General features: G+C 35.2%; 3 protein-coding genes across 5 annotated transcripts; 2 read left to right on the top strand and 1 right to left on the bottom strand.

Moving 5' to 3' along the window:
* The first annotated feature begins 1287 nt into the window (after positions 1 to 1287).
* On the top strand, positions 1288 to 8821 carry LOC112497176 (uncharacterized). Its single transcript, XM_025094750.2, has 10 exons — positions 1288 to 1631; positions 1744 to 1917; positions 2567 to 2907; positions 3251 to 3554; positions 3721 to 3885; positions 4667 to 5023; positions 6160 to 6225; positions 6454 to 6502; positions 7044 to 7167; positions 7588 to 8821. Exons 1-10 carry the CDS (start codon positions 1320 to 1322, stop codon positions 7691 to 7693), a joined length of 1998 nt encoding a protein of 665 aa, XP_024950518.2. The 5' UTR covers positions 1288 to 1319; the 3' UTR covers positions 7694 to 8821.
* Positions 8401 to 18250, top strand: LOC102616152 (uncharacterized). Its single transcript, XM_006468629.3, has 11 exons — positions 8401 to 8820; positions 9338 to 9621; positions 9708 to 9902; positions 10772 to 11115; positions 12269 to 12560; positions 13615 to 13773; positions 14444 to 14809; positions 15724 to 15789; positions 15955 to 16003; positions 16824 to 16947; positions 17898 to 18250. Exons 1-11 carry the CDS (start codon positions 8514 to 8516, stop codon positions 17986 to 17988), a joined length of 2277 nt encoding a protein of 758 aa, XP_006468692.2. The 5' UTR covers positions 8401 to 8513; the 3' UTR covers positions 17989 to 18250.
* Positions 18251 to 18713: 463 nt separating this feature from the next.
* LOC102616443 (hypothetical protein) lies at positions 18714 to 22677 on the bottom strand. 3 transcript variants are annotated; one of them, XM_052435404.1, is made up of 13 exons: positions 22552 to 22677; positions 22400 to 22484; positions 21735 to 21997; positions 21571 to 21645; positions 21189 to 21247; positions 20952 to 21087; positions 20662 to 20758; positions 20482 to 20548; positions 20051 to 20149; positions 19794 to 19883; positions 19418 to 19572; positions 19227 to 19328; positions 18714 to 19089 (listed from the first exon to the last, which is right to left on the bottom strand). In XM_052435404.1, exons 3-13 carry the CDS (start codon positions 21982 to 21984, stop codon positions 18990 to 18992), a joined length of 1230 nt encoding a protein of 409 aa, XP_052291364.1. In that variant the 5' UTR covers positions 21985 to 21997; positions 22400 to 22484; positions 22552 to 22677; the 3' UTR covers positions 18714 to 18989. The 3 variants fall into 3 exon arrangements, with proteins under 3 accessions (XP_052291364.1, XP_052291365.1, XP_015382780.2); XM_052435405.1 differs by having other exon boundaries at positions 22400 to 22468; positions 22552 to 22644; XM_015527294.3 differs by lacking the exons at positions 22400 to 22484; positions 22552 to 22677 and adding an exon at positions 22074 to 22261.
* Positions 22678 to 23932: the final 1255 nt, after the last annotated feature.

Below are 23932 nucleotides of genomic sequence, written 5' to 3'. Positions count from 1 at the left end.
GTCATAATGTTGTGAAATCGTACATAAAATGAATTCTAGTAAATATTACAAAGGCATCAACAGTGGCTTTCCATGGGAGACTTTTTGAGCTGTTGTTTCAACTTCTTTTTGATAGCACACCTGTTTGATAAAATGACACTTCAATCTCAATTTTTGTTTGAATACTAGTGATCAATTTCATATCAAGTATCTTTACCAACTCTACTACTAAAATAACTCGACAAAGTATTAAAAAACTACACCTAAAAAAAAAAAAAAGTGAAAAAAAAAAGCTGTCGCCAAGTAACAAATATGATTCCGGAAGTTTGCAACTGCTTTCATATAAAACAAGAAGTCTCGCTTGAGTTCCCCAAGTTTTCTGCTAACGATATTGATACTCTCAAGTGCTGACGTGTCTATATTTACCAGTGTGTGGCAGTCCAAGTTGGCGATCCCAGTGAATAAAAATAGAAACACTGACGTATGAACAATGTCATACCTTAACCAACTTTCCCGCCAATACTGATGAGCAACAAGGGTAAATAAAACACAACAAACACACCTTAACAAACATTCTCGCCGGTACTGATCAGTAACAAACTTTGCATTCCGGTCAATGATGTACGGCTGATGATCAGATTTCAGTTAGATCAAAGAAAGATCTCCAGACCAGTCCTCTGTTTCAATAAAGATACGTCACAAGACTTTTCACTTTACTACTTCATTTGGTTTGGTTTAATTCTTTCACTGCTGCATTAATTTGCTACTGCGAATAATAAACGTACGGCTGCCATGAGCTCTCATCGGCAGCGGCTATCACCGCCGGAGGCGAAGAAGGTGCCGTTCCTGATGGAGATCTTCGGAGACAAGAGACTTGACAACTACCATTGGCTACGAGACGCTGGCCGCGATCCCGACGTCCAACGCTATCTGGAGCTCGAAAATAAATACGCCGAATCCATCATGTCTGGTATGTTTGTAAGTACCATGCGTTTATAACTTAGTAATGTTTATATATCTTAATTGTGTATGTATATGGATGTAAAGGTTTGTAATTAATGAAGTTAGTTACTTATATGTTTGTAAATGTTGGCGCTCAATTTTCAAATGAAGTAAAAAGATAGCTTTTACAAGTTCTTGGGTTCAATTTGACTCTAGAATCGATAGATACTTCGGCAGATTGTAATATAACAACAATTTTGCAAGAATTACGCAGAACCCACTAATAATTTCATCCCACGTCAATTGTGTCACAATTGCAAAAACATTACCTGCGTTGTTTACACTTCTTTGTTAAGAGACCCAGCCCACGTCTTGGAATCCATTATTTTCTTGGGTTTATGACAACTTGCACTGTTACAGAAACGAACGGGTATGAGTTTGCGTTATTTAACGAGCTGAAGGCAAGATTCAAGGAAGATGATATATCCGTACCGGTTCGTGTAGGTTCACACTATTACTACCAGAGGAGGTATCTAAGCAAAGACTATGTTCAGTATTGCAGGCGTTTTATCCCCAACAATGAAGCCCCACCATCTGTGTATGATATAATGCCAACGGGACCTGATGACCCTCCAGAGGAGGTTATCATTGATGAGGAAGTTATTAAGTATAAAAATTCTCTGGAGAATTACCGGATTACTGCTTTCAAGGTAATTAGATATGGGAAGAGAAGCTACTCGGAATCTTTTTTCTTAAAATAAAAACGTATAGGTTTGAGTTAATGTTTCTGCAGTTATTGATTATGTCTTTTATGTGATTTAGGTTAGTCCAAATAACAAGTTGGTGGCATTTCGAGAAAACTGCGGAACCGTTTGTGTCATTGATTCAGAGACAGGAGCCCCTGCGGAGAAGCCTATACAGGGATGTTTGGAGTTTGAATGGGCTGGTGATGAAGCTTTTCTTTACACAAGGCGCAATGCCATAGCAGAGCCTCAGGTATATGAATCTTAGGTACCAAATTCTACTTTGATTGCTTCTCCTTTCAAAGTTGTAGATACCTATGTCTGTCTTTTATTTATTTATTTGTAATTTTTGGAATTCATAGATGAAATGAGACTAGCCCTTGTTTCTTTTCCATTCTATAAGAGATTGCGCTTATCTATGTCTGTATGCTATTATGTTTAAAGAACTTTTTTCGTATTTTACTCCTGAGATTCTACCTTGTCCTTTTTCTGCATTATCGTGCTCCTTTTATCACCATCTTCAAATACTCCGGTGTAGGTAATTAAATTTACAGTCCTAAATTTTTCTTTTCCAGAATTGCAAGTTGTTGGATAAAAACTAACTTAGAAACTTGACGGTATACGTTATAACTGGCATGGTCCTAATTAAGCTTGTATATACAAGGAGAGCCAACCTTACAAAGAGGAACATCTTCAGGGAGCATTACAGTTAGAATATCCTATCCTCTCTTTCATTGTTATACAGATTAGCGGTTTGATTTTGGATGGTTAATTTAACTTCATTAATCATTCTGTTGGCCTATATGGTTGGCAATTTGGGTTGAGAATAGAGTGCATGTGCAGCAAGTGAAAATAGTCATTTCTCCTAATCTCCTAATGGTTTGCTTTGAAAATAATAACAGGTGTGGTTTCATAAGTTGGGAGAAGAGCAGTCAAAGGACACCTGCCTTTATCGCACGAGGGAAGATTTGTTTGACCTTACTCTTGAAGCTTCCGAGAGCAAGAAATTTTTGTTTGTTAAATCCAAAACCAAAGTTACGGGCTTTGTCTACTATTTTGATGTTTCTCGGCCTGAAACGCTTTGGTTTTTGCCCCCTTGGCACCTTGGCATTGATATGTTTGTCAGTCATCGTGGAAATCAATTCTTCATAAGAAGAAGTGATGGAGGGTTCCACAGTGATGTACTAACATGTCCGGTTGATAATACCTTTGAAACCACGGTTCTTATTCCACACAGGGAAAGGTAATACCAAGTTTCATAGATCTTTCTTTCTCAACTATATTGTTTTAAATCAAAAGGGTAATGGGTAGAATATGTTTCTTATCATATCTTCTCAAATGATACAGAATAGAGGGGTTACAGAAATGCATGAGTCACAGAGATGCATTATCTTAATCGGTTTCTCATTTTGTACAATTTGGTCCTTTCAGAAACTTAGAAAATCATTTGTCTGCATCTATCTTGAAAACTGTATGCAGAAGTGTAGAGTGATTGGTGCCCTCCATATCCCAAAAATGCATACTGGCAGCCTTGTAGTGAAATAATGCTTATTTTAGTCTCTTAATCTTTTATTTTCTTAATCCAGGGTACGGGTTGAGGAAGTAAGGCTTTTCGCTGATCATATTGCTGTGTATGAGCTTGAAGAGGGTCTGCCCAAAATAACCACTTATTGCCTTCCACCTGTTGGAGAACCACTAAAAACCCTTCAAGGAGGCCGGACTGTGGACATTTTTAAATCTGAATTATGCATAAGCAGGATTCACGGTATAAGAGACTCACAGTTTTCCTCCAGCATTTTGCGGATTTGTTTTTACACAATGCGGATGCCTTTCTCAGCATACGATTACGACATGAATACAGGAATTTCTGTTTTAAAGAAGAAGGAGACGGTAAGTAAAATGAGGAAATATTTCTTGGTTTTTTGAAATTTTGAGAAGTTCGTAGATTTTCTTGTGTGTCTTATTATTTGCTTAAACATTATCTGGCCCATACCTCACACAATGGAAGATTCTCCTACGTGTTTAACATTGAGTACTCTGTCCACTATTTCTTCAGATCTTGGGAGGGTTTGATGAGTCTAATTATGTTACTGAAAGCAAGCGGGCATATGCTTCAGACGGCGAGGAAATTCCTATATCCATTGTCTACAGAAAGAATCGTGTGAAACTTGATGGGTCTGATCCATTGCTACTTTTTGGCTATGGTTCATACGGACTTGGGGTAATATTCAAGTCTGAGCATTAAAATTATTGCTTCCTTGTGGCGCAAACTGGATTTATAAGGGTTTTATCTTATCTCACTCTATGCTTTATGAAACAATGCAACGGATCTTAACATGGGAGCATATGATAAAACTGTCAAAATGTTATCTAAATTTTGTTTGATGCTTCTGTCTGCTTCAACCCTTAATAAAATTGTTGATTGTGCTCATGTAGTTTTGCAATTTTCCTTTTTTTAAAAAATCTCCTACAATGTCCTTTTCTAGAATTACTTATTTGAAATTTTTTGTAAATCTTATTTGAAAAGTAGAAAAACCTTCTGGGCAGTCGCATTCCAGTTTGCAAACCATTTTTGAAATCATGGAACATGTCAATGCCAAAATGCTTAAGTTTTATAGCTAAACATTTTCTTTTCTTCAAGTCTTTCTCGTTCCCCTTATATCATAAAATGAATCAACGAATGTTACTTGGTCTTTACTGTGAACTTGAGTAGGGAGTAATGATTTTGGCTGTGGGGTTTTCTTGGGATGGGGACTGTGGGGTGATGACATACCAACCAAAAGGCAGATTTGCCCCCTTCCAATTACAGTACCTCACCCCTTAACGGTACTAGAGGCTTTAACTGAGTATTTATGTACCCTGAACAGCAAACTTTAATAATATAAGAATGGTATCATCTGCCAACCGAGAGGGGTCCTTTTAAATGCTACTGGCCTGTTTTTGATGATTTATTTGAAGTTTCTTTTTGATCCTAACTCTCTTCACTCTTTTCTTGTGAGTAGCCTTCCAGCTATTCTAATTCCATAGCATCGCGACTTACTATATTGGATCGTGGTATCATCTTCGCAATAGCGCATGTTCGGGGTGGGGATGAAAAGGGGAAGCAGTGGCATGAAAACGGGAAATTATTGAATAAAAGAAATACTTTCACGGACTTCATTGCATGTGCTGATTACTTAATCAAAAGCAACTACTGTTCAGAGGACAATCTGTGTATTGAGGGAGGCAGTGCTGGGGGAATGCTCATTGGGGCTGTTCTCAACATGAGGCCTGAATTGTTCAAGGTTGCTGTTGCTGATGTTCCTTCCGTAGATGTTCTGACTACAATCTTATTTTACCCTAGAAAAAGGGATCTGGAGGTATTCTGTTCCCTTTTTAGTATACTCAACTTTTTATTGATATTCACTTTGTATGTAGATTGCAACATCTGTGGTTACTTTGAAGATTTCTTCCAGGTCATTGATGCTTAGATCTGATTGATAATTCTACTAATTTTTGTCCTGTCACATCTAATGGTAGAAAAGAGAAAATTCAGACATTGGATGGCCATACTCTGGTTTGTTAGTTTAATGCCTTATGTAATCTTGTTAGATGGGATATCTAGATCATAGTTAGCCTTGTTCAGGGGTTGAGTTGCTGTAGTACAATCAACATGCATCACAAAGGATGCATAAACTGTGCTAACGGAAAACTTGATTGAATGAAATAACAAAGAGATGACAGAATCTCTTACACAATTGAATTTCACTATGCATAAGTACGTAAAAGAAGAGTGTTTACATAGTAGGTTAATTCCCATTGTAAGGAAAACTTTCAAATACATGTAGTTTGCCTAACTAATTACCGTTCAACTAGTTTCCCATATAATTAGCTCATATTACAGTAACACATTATTAGCCTGTAACTGAAGGCCACATTTCTAACACTATCAAATCTAGGAGCCTATACGGACAGTTATAAGTTGTATGAATTTGTATCTGCAATTCGTTTGTTTGATTTTTATCTGATAAATTAGTTATTTAGTGGATGCTAAACAACCGAAGTAAAGAAAAGAGATAGGACAGATATCAAATGCTAGCTTTGATTATTTGATGCTGTCTATCAGTCCAGCATTTATGCAATACAAGTGCTAAGTCACTAGTTTTTTGGATCCCATCAATCAATCACTGCTACTTGATTGCCTGGTGAACTTAATGGTTTATTGCTGAAGAGAGAATTCCATTTCATCTTTTTGAACAGATGATCAATTTGAACATTAATGTATTAATGCATCTTATATTATATAATAAATCACAGATGTTAGATCATGAAAATTCTTACATTTGATTTGGAGGTACCATGGTTTTATTATTCAAAATTAATTTATCATGAAAATTCTTATAATTTAAGATCTTTTTTTACTTTCAGAGGCTACTGCTGTTGTCCTAGTGCTTTAAATTCTAAGAACCAGTTACAAATTGTTAGCTTCTAAACAAATTCCTTTCTGTCGCTGTAGGAATGGGGTGACCCTCGAATGGAACAATTCTACTTCTACATCAAATCATATTCCCCTGTCGATAATGTTAGTTACATATCCTCTGTATTTATTTATTTGAATTCTTGATCCACATCTCCATCAACCATGAGGTTTTCTTTCTTTTCCTACCCCCGCCCCCCGAAAGGCATCAACCATGAGTTTAGAACCGCTTGGTTGGCATTGTTCTATGTCGTGTTTGATTTTTATATTTTATTCAATGCTGTAATTTTCTACTATTTTTGTTTCTCTTGACCTATGACTTGTTTTTCACAGGTTAAGGCTCAAAATTATCCTAACATCTTAGTCAGAACGGCTTATCAAGGTTAGCTCAAAGTTTAGATCTTTTGATTTACTAGAAATTTTTTATTTTTACCAACAGAATAGCATTTGAATTTTGTCAGTCTATTATCCTAAAGGGCGGTTAGGATTTAGGAAGAAAATGCAACATACATTTCACTGTGGCATCCTGCAGAAGAATGGTTATAGGGGGGACAAGAAAAGAAACAATAAAATGCTTTATCAAATGTTCAAAAGCTGTGCTGTATTGTGCCACTTAAGTATTATGCATTACACCTGCCTTAAAGACTTCAGATCTCTACATGAGTTTCTGTTTGTTAAAAAAGAACAACGACAACAACAATAATAATAATAATTTGGTGTATTGGGACCCCTATATTGTGTTGCTTCTTTCGTGTAATCATAGGCAGCTTCAAAAGTTTTATACGACAACCCTCCAGTTGTTTTGACAGACAGATTACTTCAGGAATCAAAGCAACTAAGAGGGGAAATGTTAGTTTTTCTTGTGTCTGGTGCTTGTATTACTTCTCTTATTGCTGAATCAGAACTCTGGTCTATCTTAATAGATAAGCTCGTTCCGTTTTACGGACCTGCTAAGTTTGTGGCAAAGCTGAGGGACATGAAAACTGATGACAATTTACTATTGCTTAAATGTCGTTCTGATGGTGGCCATAGACAAATGCCAGGGAGGTAAGCTACTGATTTTAAAGATTCATTGATGAGGTTAGGCTTTGCTTTTTTGTTAAATTTTTCATTAGTGAGATTGTTTGTACGTATGCTAGTTGAAGGTAGTTCTTTACCGTTCCAACACTCTTACTCTCATCTTTGGTTTGGTTCAGTCATTTTGGAAACTAAATTCCATGAAGAAAATGATTTGAGGGGTCAGTAACCTGAAAATTTTATGATCCTCAACCATGTATATGATTCGATTTTGATCCACGTTAATGTCCCTGCTGTCTGCTTTTTTCAATGCGAGTGTTGACCTGCTTTTGAGACAACATGAGTAACTTGATTGCTGCATGAATCTTTTCCTTGAAGCCATTGAAAGTTCGCTTGCATACCAATTTTTAATTGGGTTACAGAGCCATTTTTTTTTTTTTGGAGCTGCAGCGTTGGGAGGCTTCGGCAGCAGCAGCAAGATGCCTTCAAATATACTTTTATACTGAAGGCTCTGAATATGATTCATGCACCTGGCTCTGAGCAGAGCCGAAACTGAATGAAGTTAATGCCCATATGAGATGCTACAGACTATCCAGTTCCAGCTTTTGCTGCACAACAGCATCAGCTAGGTGTAATGCAGTGGTTTTGATAGAATCACGAGAGCTTTGTTCAAAGAGTTACCTCCTGACCCCTATCATTTGGAACAGTGAATAGTATTTGTTTTCTACTCCTGTCTCCTGGTGTGGTGTATTGCCTGGAAATTTTTGGCACAACTCTTGTATTGGGTGGGAAATTCATATTTGTCAGTTTAACTCTTCCTTACTATTTTTCAACGTATTGGGTGGGAAATTGCCGTAGAATTTGTGTAACTGGCAGATTTATTACTAAGTCTGCATTAAGCTCTGCCTATCGCCCATGAATATAGATGATGGCATAAAAATTAGACAGAAAATTTCATATTATGGTAGCCACAGATGAATAATGATGTTTGTACCGAAAAGATCACAAAAATTACCATAAAATTTATAAGAGACACAAGTAAAAATTTGTTTTGTTTTTAGAAGTCTTTTACGTTGTCAAGAGGATACATCTTTCGTCTACAAAAGATATTTATATTTTTGGGGATAATTATTAATGAAAAAAAAATTAGTTAAAACATTACATTGTGTGGGTCGTATACAATAATTAATCACAATTCTGATGGCGTACACAGGTGATTATGAATTATCATTCAACAAAAGACAAGTTTTTTGGAGGCTTGGTTGGCAGATTCTTTGCCCCAGTAACACGCCTGATCCTACGGAGAATGTCGCCATAAATAAAATATTAATTTATTTATCTATTTATTTTTATATAAAGTGCGCTAAAAGCGTAAAATGCTTCGAAGTGTGTTTTGCAAACATACGCTGCTTATAAGCACAAGCGGCTGGCTTAACCTGCCGCGAGTGATCTGCTCATCATCGTCGCTATCATCTTCAGATTCGAAAACATCAACGGCCACGATGATGTCGCAGTCGAAGTTACCGTCGCCGCCGGTGGCGAAGAAGGTGGAGCACAAGATGGAGTTGTTCGGAGACGTCAGAGTTGATAACTATTACTGGCTTCGAGATGACTCTCGATCCGATCCCGAAGTGCTCGCTTATCTTAAGCAAGAAAACGACTATTTCGAGTCCGCTATGTCTGGTATTCACATTTTTATATTCACAATTCAATCTTTTTTATGATATTTGAATCTTATACTTTTTAACTTATGACTAATTGTGCAAAAATTTGAATTTTGTATGTCTCGATCTGTGGAATGAGATTATAAATTTTGAAGTTTGTATCTCAAGACTAAATTGGTATTGATACCTACTTACCTTGTTATGTTGTAGTATAATCGTTTAGTGATAATTATACCATGTTTTAATTCATTTATTGTGTAAGTTGTAACTATCAAATTTTCTGCCTGTAAACTGATTGCGCTATGGCTGACATGGTTTTTTCATTGCTGAGAAAATTATTTCTCTTTTTTCCTTTTTCTTTTTTTTTTTCAATTAAATCACTGAAACTGTAACCGATACTAGTTTGTTCAAGAAGTTGACAAAGGATTTTGTAATTTTTCACTAATTTTGTTTTTTGACAATGTGCAAAACAACTTTTTGTTCTTTCTTAAGTAACAATCACTTTTAAGGTGATGAGATGTTGGAAACTCTTTTAGGAACAAAAAAGATTGAGGACAACATGTTTGCTGAGTTAAAAGGAAGGATCAAGCAGGAAGATGTATCTGCACCATTTCGTCAAGGGTCTTATTATTATTACACAAGGACTTTGGAGGGGAAGGAGTATGTTCAGCACTGTAGGCGATTGATCCATAATAATGAGGCTCCACCTTCTGTTCATGATACTATGGAAACTGGTCCTGATGCTCCTCCTGAGCATCTTATCTTGGATGAGAATGTTAAGGCTGAAGGTCGAGGTTTTTATAGCGTCGGTTGTTTCCAGGTCAATTAGAGAAGTTACTTTGTATTTTGTTCACAGGTTGGGATTTGTTCCGCAGCTTCTAATTACTGCTTTCGTTCTGGGTATAGGTTAGCCCGGATAATAAGTTGGTGGCATATGCAGAAGACACTAAAGGAGATGAAATATACACTGTATACGTCATTGATATAGAGACCGGAACTCCTGTTGGGAAGCCTTTAGTGGGGGTAACTGCATCTGTTGAATGGGCTGGTAATGAAGCTTTAGTTTACATTACAATGGATGAGATCCTACGGCCTGATAAGGTATATGATCATCCTACTCAGTGTCCTATTTTTGGTACTATATTTTTTTGAACATTATCTTGGAGAAATTATTGATTGTTGCACGCTTTGTTTGTAAACATATTCAATTTGAATTAGTTGTTGCAGAGAGACAGCTTAAACTTGGTGTCTATTTCCTGATTCATTGCAGTGTTGCTTTTGAAAATGTCACATACTTATTTGGAGACAAAGCAATGCCTATTCAAAAGTCAGTCTGTTCTTCCATAGTTGTTGGTCAAGCTTTTAGGGTGTTGGATGGTTACCATCCAAAGATGATCAGTTAAAGAATAATATCTCATACCTGAAAATTGCACGGTTGGTATATGTGATAATTGCATTGGTATATATTGTTGACGGTGTGTCATGCACTCATTCAATCCTTATTTCTAGAGCATGAGGAAAAAAGTATTTATTTCCCCACCATGGTAAGTTCATTAAATGACATTTTATCTCCTAGTGACTTATTCATTTAAAGTTTCCGTGCAAAAGAGGAACATATTAGTGGAGTTTTATATAGGATTGAGATGAGTTAGAAATACATCTCTAACCTTATCTGTTCTTTTATTAGACCCAACCGTCGAACATGCTTCTACCCTTGGCTTCTTGTGCCAGATTCCAGTATTCTGCTTCATCCTCGCAGCATATATTTGTTTGAAAAAATCTTCTTGAAGTCATTGTGTTGTTGGTGCCATTTTCCATTGATTGGTTAAATTTTTTTCCCCCTTTAAGCCCTTTGTTATTTATTGCTATTTCTCCTAATCAATGGTATTTTTGTTTTTTCAAGTAGAATTCTGCAACTAGTCTTGTCAGCTAATTTTTTTTTCATTGGTTTGGATGATAACTAATCACAGGCGTGGTTACATAAGTTGGAAGCAGACCAGTCAAATGACATCTGCCTTTATCACGAGAAGGATGATATATATTCTCTTGGTCTTCAAGCTTCTGAGAGTAAAAAATTTTTATTCATTGCTTCTGAAAGCAAAATTACCAGGTTTGTCTTCTATCTGGATGTCTCTAAGCCTGAAGAGCTGAGGGTCTTGACACCTCGTGTAGTAGGAGTTGATACAGCAGCCAGTCATCGTGGAAACCATTTCTTCATAACAAGGAGAAGTGATGAGTTATTCAATTCAGAACTACTAGCATGTCCTGTGGACAACACATCTGAAACTACGGTTCTTATTCCACACAGAGAAAGGTAATGCTGAATTAAGAGTTGCAGATTATAGTCAGTCTACTGTCTGGTCTATCATTTTGTTAGAATATGCTGGCTTCTTGTGAGATTTATGTAAATAGATGTTTTGTGAACTGTCACATATAAACTTGTCCAAGTAAATGTACAGCTTGACTGCACACAGTTGAGAGGCAGAGTTTCCTCTTCTGAGTTGTAGTTATTTCACTTAACAGGTTTTGTCAATCTTTTTAGTGTGCTTTATACTCTTTTCAAATTATGATTTCTTTGTTTTACATCTAGGCTGTGAGCCAGAAGTACTGATCTATGCAAAACTAAAAAGTTGGCTGTTAACCCAGGGACTGGTTTGGATTGGCAAATCAAGGGCTAATTGATTTTTTTTTTCCTCTTTTCCTAGGGCATCTATCTATCTGAGGATAGCTGGTTTATACCAGTTTTATCTTGAAGGTTGCCCGCACCAGAACAATCTCACTTTCTTTTTAGTTTCTGCTGAGGACTGTCCCATTTAAAAATAAATAAATAGAGCTAAGGACTGTCACCTGAATTTGTAACAATATTATTTGGTTTTTAGACACTAATCTGAGGGGTTATCAAGAAAGTCACTTTGCGACTTTTTAGACAACTGATGGCCTCTCTTAAGACATGTCACAAAAAGCAAGACAGTTAAAATGGTCAATAGCTGTTTTAGCTCTTCTTTTTAACTTGGATGAAATCACTCCGCATTATACCGCATAGGGCATCGCCTCTACTACTGCCCCTTGCTATGAGAATCTAGCTTCACTAATGCTTGGCATTCGTAAATCGTAAGTAGATTTTATTGACAGATATTTTGAGCCCAAGAAAAGTCAATGGTTAATCACTTGATGCTAAATCTCCTTTGTGGTAAATAAACTTGAGCACTTAATCTTATTGTATTCTCTAATTGATTAAAAAAGAGAGCTGCTAGTGCACCACCTCCTGAAGATGAATTATTTCAACTATTGCGGTCAGTTTTTTTGATGTGGCTCTTTTGCAAATTACTTGTAAAGCATTTCAATTTTCATTTTTTTGAAGAAGTCATGCATAAGTTTCAACAACCATGGCTTGTGTTCTCACCTCCCAATATTCGTACAGGCTCAGCCTAGATAATACTTATGGACTGACAATTTCTTTTCTACAGTGTAAAACTTCAGGACATACAACTTTTTATTGATCATCTTGCTGTGTATGAGCGTGAAGGGGGTCTGCAAAAAATAACTACTTATCGTCTTCCAGCTGTAGGGGAGCCACTCAAAAGCCTCCAAGGTGGCAAGTCTGTTGAATTTATAGATCCAGTATACTCAATCGATCCATCAGAATCAGTGTTTTCATCCAGGATTTTGCGGTTTCATTATAGCTCATTGAGGACACCTCCTTCCGTATATGATTATGATATGGACATGGGGATTTCTGTTTTGAAGAAAATTGAAACTGTAAGTTATACTAAAAAAATCTAGCAATTTTCTGGTTCTATAAATTTGAGCCTAACACGATACACACTGGCTGACAGACTTGTGTCATTCTGCTCTTAATAGACTAGGAAATGTTATTCATTGAAGGCCCTTGGTGTGATTGGCTTTTTTGTTTCTCATTATTCTATTTTGTTTTGTATCTCACCTTACAAACTTTTCTCTTGTTATTTGATCATCTGACTAATTCCCAAAACATGCATACAGAAAATTTAATTTAGGCTCCGTTTGGTATAACTTATTAAATAGAGCTTATAGCAGTAGAGTTTATAGGAGTAGAGCTTATACCAATAGAGCTTTTGAACAAAAAGCCATTGGGTGTTTGGTTGTCAATTAAAAAAGCACTTTTGAACCATTAAACTGTTTGGTCATGTAAAACTAAAAGTGTTTTTATGTAATTAAATTACCAAAAAGGATATGTATTCATAATTATATAACATGTAACAAAATGCATCCAAGCTATCAATTAATAATAAAAAATCAATTCAATCATTTCTTTAATTTTCAAAATAAAAAATTGCATCATTGATATATTCTCCTAAACAAAAATTGCATCATTTTGGGTATGTGTAAGGATTGCAAAATTAAAGTGCTGGTTATTTAAAAAAAAAAAAAGAAAGAGAGATAAAGTGAAGTGGCGGCAGCAATATGTTTATATGGCGGCAACAATTTTCGTTTGATGGGTTTTATACAAAGGGTAGTATATAATTAATGAAATATGTTAAGGATATTTTTTATATTATAATTTTTTTTGGAAAAGTTCTCTAACCTCTACTCTCAAAAGCTCAAATTTTGGGCTTTTACTAGTAGAGGTAAATTAGCTTATTTAAGCTAAAAAATTCTACTCAAAAAATAACCAAACACCATAAAAAATTTTAAAAAGTGCTTATAGGATTAAATAAGCACTTATAACTCTTAAATAAGTCATACCAAACAGACACTTAATCTCATTACTTCTTTCTTTTATGTGTTATTATTTCTTTCTCACTTTGAGCACTTGTTTCCATTATTCATCCAGGTCTTGGGAGGTTTTGATACAAACAATTATTTTACTGAAAGGAAGTGGGCCAGTGCTTCAGATGGCACACAGATTCCTATATGCATTGTCTATCGGAAGAATCTTGTGAAGCTTGATGGATCAGATCCATTACTACTTTATGGCTATGGTTCGTATGAGGTAATTTTTTTTTTCCTTTTTTGATTGATAAGAAACTGCAAATTGTATTAAAGATGAAGAATCTTTACAAGGAGTGAACCAGCTGTCCACTAAGTAAGCAATATTGAAATTATGTACCAGCTGCCCACTAAGAAAGCAATATTGAAATTATGCAGTGAAGTCTTTGTAAATTTGATATATCAGTGGTTCTGTTGGAACATGACCAATATTACTTCTGTATGTTTCTTTGTCATCTGCTACCAAATTCTTATTTCTAAGATCAAATTTTTGCTTTGGGTGTTTTGATTCCTAATTTTTGTTGCATGGTAAGATTATGAATATTTATTCAAGTTGCCAATATCTTACAATATCCTTTGCATTCCTTTTATCAATTATTATTTTTTTTGTATATCTCATTAAGAAAGCTGAACGACCCACTAATTCATCATATTGTAGTCCTATAAGTCATCATTTCCAATCATGAAATCAGTTAGTACTTTGGAAAATGGCTTGATGTTTTGCATTTAGACTTTTTTTTCTTTCCCTTTAGATAAATTTTAGTTGATTGGGCTACATATTTCTTTGGAGGCATCGGCCTTTCATTCTTGCGGCATAGAGTTAGTTGATTCTTTTATCTTGTATCAGATGTTTTATCTGAACTTTCTTTGTGATTAATCTGTGTTGTAAACAGATCTGCAATGATCCTGCTTTCAACTCATCTCGGCTTTCTCTATTAGATCGTGGTTTCATCTTTGCGATAGCTCAGATTCGGGGGGGTGGTGAATTGGGAAGACAGTGGTACGAGAATGGGAAGTTTTTAAAGAAAAAGAATACCTTCACTGATTTTATTGCCTGTGCTGAGTACTTGATAAAAAATTGCTACTGTACAAAGGAAAAACTGTGTATTGAAGGAAGAAGTGCTGGGGGATTGCTTATTGGTGCTGTCCTTAACATGAGGCCTGATTTGTTCAAGGCTGCAGTTGCAGCAGTCCCATTCGTAGATGTCCTGACCACAATGCTGGATCCAACTATTCCTCTTACAACTGCTGAGTGGGAGGTATTATATTTTTCTTATTTTTGTTCATATGAACCTTTAACATAGTTTTGCAATATTTGGTGGTTATTTAGCATGCTTTTTGCCAGAGATTAATGCTAAAATCTGATAGGCATTACCATTGAACTTTTTTGTAACAAGGGAATTCAGACATTAAATGACAGACAATAAACTGGTTTGTTAGTTTATGGCGCATGAAATCCAGCTATACATAATCGCAATGCAAAAGCAAGAAGCCTCTTAAATATTGCAATACTCATAACCAAGTAATTTGGGATCATACATTAACTAATCTACATAATCTATATAGCTTGGATTTGTTATACAGAGTTACAATCTATGTGAAGTCTGTATACAGTTTGTTTGATTGTGTATCCATGTTTTATCAAATACTAGACATAAGAATATGGATGAGAAAAATATCAAATGTAAAAATTTGCTTGCCTTTCTATCAGCATATTATTCCACAGAACCAACAGAAGTGATGTGCCATTTTTTTGTAAACCATCATTTAGTCCTATTTGATCTCCCGGGAAACTCAATGATCTATTGTATAAAATAATAAATCTGTGACAAGATCTGAAAAGCTGATGAATTCGAAGCTGGCTTTGTTGAAACATCTAATATAAATTATAAATAATATTTTCCACTTTTCAGATCACCCAAATTTATGGAAATATGTTTATATTCGAAGCTTGCTTTGTTGAATCATCTTATATAATTATAAATAATATTCTCCACTATTCAGATCACCTAAATTTATGGAAATATGCTTCAAGTATTAGCTCCTGATTGTTCTCCATTATCTTTGTTGACTTTCAAAGACTGCCTCTGTAGGACTGCTGTTTTTTCCCCCCTCCCCTTCACATGCTAGTGCTGATGTGTTGCCTTTAAACAAATTCTTTATGTTATTCTAGGAATGGGGTGACCCCTGGAAGGAAGAATTTTACTTCTACATGAAGTCATATTCGCCTGTTGATAATGTGAGTATTGCACAACGCTACATTATGTTTTTGTATATTTGATCACTATTATAATTTAACCACTAAGCTATTGACTATCAGCGCTGTTTGATTTGTGCCCTTTAGTCAATTCTTCACATTTTTGTTATGCTTGTGTCCTGATGTATGAATTTTCTTTTTACACAGGTTAAGGCTCAAAATTATCCTCACATTCTTGTCACGGCTGGCTTGAATGGTAAGCATAAACGCTAAATCTTTTGATTATGTTTTGCAATATTAGTTTTCTTGCAGAGCGAATGTTTGAACTTTGTTAGCATGGTATTCCATAAATTGGGTGAGGAAGAAAATGCATTAATGCATTGCTTTGAAGTGCACGTCTTATGGAATGACATTAAATGCTAGCTTTTGGGAATTCAAAAGCTTCCCAAATGTTTAAATTAGCATTTTTATCATTGCTGCCTGGTCAGTTAATATCTTTTATTTGCAGTGGTTATACCACTTAGGTAGCTGCCTCTGTGATTTCATAATTGTTAAAGCCAGAACTCTGTCAGAGCTCACTCCTCCCATGCAAAGTTCAATTTTCTGTTTTTTTTTTTCTTTTTTTTTTTGAGAGAAGTTTTTTACTTTTCTAGAGCCTTTTATTATGCTATCCTTCCAGTTTATAAAAATATATTTTTTAACTTACTTTGGATATTAAAACCATTTGATTACTTTGACTGTACTGTCAAAAAGAAGAGTATTATTGCTTTTCATGTTTTATGGCATAGTTTATGAAGTAAGAAACTCAAATGGTTTTTTGATGATTGATATATTTAGATCTCAATTGGTGATTCTCTTTCCTGGAAACTAGGGCCAGATGAGCATTTTGATGCATTGTTCATAAAATTGAGTCCAAACAATACCATTTTCAGAGGACATTGGAGTTGGGCTCATCACAATGATTAATTTTAAAATTTTCCTTGCATACGATTCATAGCAGATTCTTATGTTTTACATACTTGATGCTTGTATTACTTCTCTTTCCACTCAAGCTGATATCTGGTTTCTTGCAACAGATCCACGTGTTATGTACTCGGAACCTGCTAAGTTTGTGGCAAAACTGAGGGAAATGAAAACTGATGACAATATACTATTGTTTAAATGTGAACTTGGTGCTGGACATTTTTCAAAGTCAGGGAGGTAAGCTGCTTGTGTTTAATATTTATTGTGAAGCAGGCTTTTTGGTTTTCTATTATATTTGCTGTTATTAGTGGCCAGCTTAATGTGATTTATGGATTCTGACGCGAGTGATTACTAGGGATCAGAGGTAATTGATGAATATGATCTGCATTTGCAGGAAATTAAAATTATTGTTAATTGGCATATTTAGCATCTCAACTTAGATGAAACGTTTTAGATATGTGAAGGCTAATATGTATATAGTATATTGCTTCTTCAGGATTTTGTGGAGGCATACCCTGGGTTGTGTACACTGTATTCACTACCTATATTTCTTGCTTGGATCCATCATATTTAATCCACTACCTATTTTTTATGTTTGGATCCATCATGTTTAATTCACTACCATCATGGACAATCATGAGCTATCTGATTGTTAATGAAATTTTAAAGTATGTCACTTGTTAGAGTTCTGTATAAAATCCAAATTTCCCATTTCTTTTTCCCTTTTTAAATTCTCGTCAGACTTACTGTTGCATCCTATCTGTCCCAACTTCTCTGCCACTTACAATGTTTCTTGGTTGGCCCGTTGTTTGACAAGGTCGTATGACTGAAGTTACACAATTTTCAGAAAGATCACATATCCACAAAATTCAATCATTGGAAGCAGCTAACAGTGACAATGTTTATTGCTACTGTGTGATAAATGTTTTATCTTATATTATTGGAAATCCGTTTTGTTATTGGTTGCAAGACCATAAATATCTTGCCGGCATATAAAATATTATTTTCCAGACCATCTATGTATGATTGTGGAACGCGCCTATTAATCCAATCATTTTGGTGTTCATTTCTACCTAGCTGTTGCACCTTACATTGATATGCATTCCTTGCTCTACTTGCACACTCTTCAATCAAGTGAACTGTTTCATGCTTAGGTAATAACAAAACGATTTGTTCTGTTATTGCAGATTTGAGAGGCTTCGAGAAGCTGCTTTTACATATACTTTTCTGATGAGGGCCCTGAGTATGCTTCCCAGTGTTGGCTCTGAGCAGAGCTGAGGAACCAAATGCCCATTAGGAGATGCTTCACGCGGTACGAATGCCTGTTGCGCAAGATCAGCAACACGGCTTACAGTTGAGCCATTTCTGGTGATACAAATATTACTCCTGATTTATTTCTTGGACTCTTCCCCGCCAAAAAAAAAAAAATTAGGTAGTGCTTGGAATTTTGAACTCTTGATAGTGACCATTTGGAATTGTTTTTCATTACAATTTACTCAATAATTTTCTTGTCTTTTAGAAAGGTACTCATTAATTTTCATTGCTGAGGACTACTTGCAACGCCCGATAAGGCATTGTCACGATGCGCTAATGAGAGATGCGAAGTCTTATAATAATGTTATTGTTAAATTATTTATGAATTAAGACACAATATAATTTGAGAAAGAGAGAACAAATAATAGGCGCAATTCAGTAATCTAGAGATAACTTTTGTTCAATTTCAAATGTATACAAATAAAGAGCAAAGACTTTTTTTTTATAATAATACAACTATAAAATGGCGAGTAAATATATCATAAATATAAGAGATAACAGACCTTAAATTAAAAAAAATAATGGGAGTTAAACGTTACTTATAAGAAGATAAAAAAATTATTTTAATAAACATCCATATAAATTATAATCATTTGAAAACACTTATTATATGTATACACTAGATTTGGAACAGCCGCTCCCTTACCTTAATCAAGTTGCGTGTGCATTTGATCATTCTGGTAGCTTGCTCATCTTTCATTCTCACCATGTTTTATTTAAACCAAAAACTGAACAAACACAATAAATAAGTAGTTGCCACTGAGATCCAATCACACTGGTATTTCAACACATTAGAATAACACAAGTTGTCAAGCTGTATCAATTGTATCACACTGGTATTTCAACACATTAGAATAACTCAAGTTGTCAAGCTGTATCAATTGTTTATGCAATGGTTGAGAATATCTTTGGGCATTCTAGAGGTCTCTCTCAGCTGGGCAAGTACGATGCAAATGTTGACCTTTTCAGTTCTCCTTCCATGATGAATCCACTGAAGGAAGTATGAAATCTTCAGGTTTTAGAGACAATTGAAAATCTGGCAGTGCTGGGGCTGTCTGCAGAATCCTGGAACCAACAATATTACTCAATAGATATCTCAAGCTGCTATATTTTAAACCTCGAATTAAGAGAGTCAAAACATCTAGCTTTTATAGGAAATTCAATAATGGAATTAAATGAAAACTTCAAAATCTGTCACCTACATTTCATAATTTTGCGGGCCTGGGTTTACTGGCAGCCTGCTTGAAATATCTTTCGGAATTTTCTCGGAGAGGTACTTGCTAGTCCCCCAGAGAGGTGGATTTCTGGATAAACAGAAAGTTAAAGAAGTACCCAAAATGGAAGACCTGAAAAATACACCTCTGAAAACAGAGAGAGGTTTCAATTAGACTACCGCGATAAAGGAGGTGTCATGTGGAAAGATTCACAGGTCATCTTGCTTTCTTTAAGGAACTCATCTGCTGCTCGCAGAGCTGCCGCAGCCATCTCACTACATCCTTCTGTTTTCCCCTCGTCAAGGATTAATCCATGAAGGTAGTATGCAGCTGCCTGAAATGTAAAACTGCATCATATTTCACACGTTATGATATCTACTTAATGTGCAATTCACAATTGGTTACATTGGAGTTTTTGCTCACTTTCTATCCTTCGTATGCTCTACATCAAAATAGTTTCATATGCATATAAGCAGCGAGATGAACAATATCTCATAAATGAAGGCACGTCATTTTTCCTTAAGTAGCAAAGAAAAATGAAAAAACAAAGGTCACCTTTGCTTCAGCATACTTCCATCGAACAAAAAGCCTATGTTTGTCTCCCCATCCATTTGCTAGTGGAAGGTTTACTATGTTTTCTTGAGCCTGCAGAGTGTAAAACAGATTATAATTGACTTATTATCATTCAATATCTCAAATCACACAAATGCCACTGTAGCCATGTAAATGTGGAGCACTATCTTATATGATAATGTAACACTTCTACTTTGCCAAACAATAAGCATGAATAAAACTTTGATCTGACAGAGTACCTCATGCCAGTATTTCACCAGCTCGCATGCGAACCTTCGTTTCACTGCCACTGTGGCGTTGACACTATCAATTGCCATTCCAAGTTGAACATCAACACCCTGTATGCAAGTAGTTAGATCACTCAAGGAACTTACAAAGAAATAGCATTTTATCTGTGATTACAGGGAACTTACCTCCAACATTAAGCTGCTACAAAGAATTTTTTTTTTTTTAACTGTTTTGAGACATGTAATTTTAATTGTCATTGACATTTTTTTTTTCCCTATATTGTTCTGTGGTTTCCTAGTTGTATAATTTCTCAAGCAGAAATATTCTGAAAAGAAGAAATGCAAAGATGAAAGCCAAAAGAAATAATAATATTCAACAAACAATGGAACTGACTAAAAATGTGATCAAGGCTTTTTCATGATTTCAAACATTGAGCTATTACCTGTCCCAGTGATTGCATGCAAAAGGCTCGAAGCACCCCCTCTGTCAGGTCCATTGGTAAATTTTTCCTACAGTAAGTAATAAATAGTCCAATGGAGTTGAAGTCTCTTCCAGGAGGCAGTTGCTGTAAAAATCATATTATCTAAAACTTTAGAAGCAGGCAAGGATATCTTTCACAAACCTGATTTCAGGTGGAAGCTGAGGGAGAACATTATTGACAGCAAAATCTAGATATCCAGCTGCCTTCAAGAACATATCAATAGATTCCCGCCTGCATTCTGGTATAGAATCAGAAATTGTAGCTTTTAGTAGTTGACTGAGAATCTTGCAGCTAATAAAATTCTGCGCTGCTGCAGCCAATGAGAATATAGACTAGTAGACTGGTTTATAGAATTTTTATTGGAATTACAAACCCAAACAACTTCTTACTTCTTATATTTATTATGCATATCGGTTAGCAATTAACCTGACCTACTGATACTTTTGACTGATAACCATCTGTAGATGTTTTCGGAAGAAGCAATAAATTGGCCTGGGATAATGATAGCATGGTCATCATTTGCAAAACCGATAGAATCTCGTACCAAGAGTTTGCCATCGTTGTTTCCTTCCAAAAAAAAAAAAAAAACATGATCAGAATATAAGATGGAAATACATAGATCTTACACGGACTGAGTAACAAATTTGATTCTGGCCTTGTCATCTCACCTCTGCATCATCCTCTTGATTTAACCATGAGAATTGCAACTTATCTCGCAGCTGGTTTCCTGCATAATGTATTGGAAAATATAAAGGACTAATCTTAAACCGGAAATGCATGCTTGAAAAGAATTGTATATGCTGAACTTGGCTTTAAATTTTGTTTGGTTGCCACGAAAAGGCAGAAGAAGGAAAGCAATCAAATTGGTACCGAAAGCCAGCTAATCATAAATCAACTATGTAGGCCAATTTATGGTTATTTTTCCTCCATTAGAAATCAAACAGAAATATTGTAGAACTAAACATGTCTTCCTCTACTTTCTTAGCAACCAAACTGAATTCCAAGAAAGTACAATAAATGTTTCTGGCAAACCGCTAATCATGTACACACCATTTTCGACTAGCCCCAGTAAGATAGGCAGGTAATCCTCCAGAGCCTGTTGAAGATCAGCCAGTGTTGATCCTCCTGCACGACAACAATCCAAGTGAATGAACAAAAAACTTCAAAAAAAACCAACGGGGGTTAACTACAAACAGCTCAACGTCTCAACCAACCATGTTGTGTGGCTTTTCTTCTTGGTTTTGTAGCCATGGGAGCTTCTTGCCCTGCCATGACAACAATCCTAGTTCTAAGAGCCGATAAACGTTCAACCAATCTCCTAGATAACTCATCACCAATTGGCTCAGCAAAGTCAACAGGTTTTGGAATCCTTAATCCTGGAACAAACACAGCAATCTCCCCAACATTTTTCGGCTTTCTTCGGGTTTCACCAGGAGCATTTGGCGTCGATATAAAGCACCCCATACCAGTTCAGTTCCTGACAAGTACCAAAGCACAAAGCATAAATAACCAGAACAGGCTTCATGAGTTGTTTTTCGGTTATTGAAGCTTACCAAACAGAGTTCTTGAGAACAAATTAAAATTAATTCTTTGCACTTTTTAGAGATGCGTGAGCAATTAGAAATTGAAAATTGGCGGTAAACGACATAATCATTTACAGCAAGCAATGAGACAATGTCAACTGGAGAGCAAAACACTAATGAAATTAAACTATCACAAGCACAGATAAAATATCTCCATATATACAATATAAGTCAATGATGCATATAAACATAAATATAATTAATCAAGTGCCAATAAGATGTAGGAAGCATGCAAACAGGCACATTAACACATTCGAAAATTATTAACCAAAAAATTAGAACAGCTTTCTTACAACCTTTTTTACTTGCAAATTAGCACATTCTTTCCTTCACGTTTTCCACCTTGTGAATGCATTTAAGAGCCTCTGCATCGCCGCAGAACTGCTTAAAGCTAAGAAAACCCATGATTTGGAAAACATAAAAGGTGAAAAATAAAGAACACACTCACTAAAAAGAAGCCGTTACAGTTTTATGCGTTAAAGTATGATTGCTTTTTTGCTTTGCTTTGGGGCAAAACTTTGCTGCTGTAATGGCTGTTAATATGGCTTATTTTCTGCATACAGTAATACATTGAACCAAATTTAAAGGGACAAACAAACATTTATCAACGTTACTAAAAAGTAGACCCCATGAAAAAGAGCAACTTACACACACACAGAAACATTTGGTACGTCACAAACTCAACAACTTGTAAATTTGAATGATTGAATCGTGGGCAAACAGTGTTTGGTTATCATTGCAAGACAGCAATGCAAAGTAAGAGAAAACAAGAAATATAAAAAGTTGCGCCTGTGGTACTCCAAGGGTATTTTTCATAGCGAAGAAACTCTCGAATGATTAGATATTATTGATTTTTTTGCTTTTTCGGACCCAACAATCAAACCTCTAATGTTTATACCAATCAGATGTTGAAACTATAAGATTTATAGAACTACATCATCTGAAAAAAAATATATAAAGAAAAATTGTTAATGTAATTGAAAAACAAAAAAAAAAAGATAAAGAATTGGATCAAGTATTCTGAAAAACACAAGCCTCAGACTGTTACACATCATCCTTAACACAACTTGAATCAATATTGTACTCTTGCAAATTAAAAAACCAAACCATTTTGTTTTTTAGCATAAAATATATGTGATTAGTTTATCTGAACAAAAGCCCTTGTCATGATGAATCCCGCAGTGTATTGGTGATGAGTATACAACGCAGTCGGAGTAGTAAAATCTTGCAAAAATGTTTTGAAACTCGAATTTTCTTGTTTCTTCCTTTGATTTAGATAAGTCCGAAGTGTGGTGAATGTAAAAGGGTTTGCCCCGAATAATCGACCCTTTTGCCAACCAAAGTCTTATAAAATCTTTCATCTTCGTCTTTGAAGTAAGTAAACATTCTCTTTTGTAATATTTTGAACCAATTGATTTGTCTATTGAATTTGAAATTATTAAAAAAAAAAAAGAACTTTATATACACACACATACATACATAAACATACACACACACTCCCCCATACACACATACATACACATACATACATATATATATATATGTGTATTCCAATTTAGAATCATGAATTTATTCAAGTCTTGAAAAGTTATTAAACCAATGATCGAGAAAATTATTAAACTATATAATTTAATAGTGTAATGATATTAAATTATATAATTTAATAATTTTTTAAAATTTTAATAAAATCCAAAATTCTTATGTGTTTCAGTTATAAATGTCAAACTACTAGCAAGATATTTGCCAAGTTGTGATGTGACACCATTTATAAGAAATTTCCAACACTGGGACATTTTCAAAGATTCAAGCGTGCATTTATTAATTGAAAT

This window comes from Citrus sinensis, chromosome 2 (assembly GCF_022201045.2).
Source record: "Citrus sinensis cultivar Valencia sweet orange chromosome 2, DVS_A1.0, whole genome shotgun sequence".
Lineage (NCBI taxonomy): Eukaryota > Viridiplantae > Streptophyta > Magnoliopsida > Sapindales > Rutaceae > Citrus > Citrus sinensis.
The sequence above is the reverse complement of the archived record's forward strand: the minus strand, read 5'-3'. Positions and strand labels throughout refer to the sequence as shown.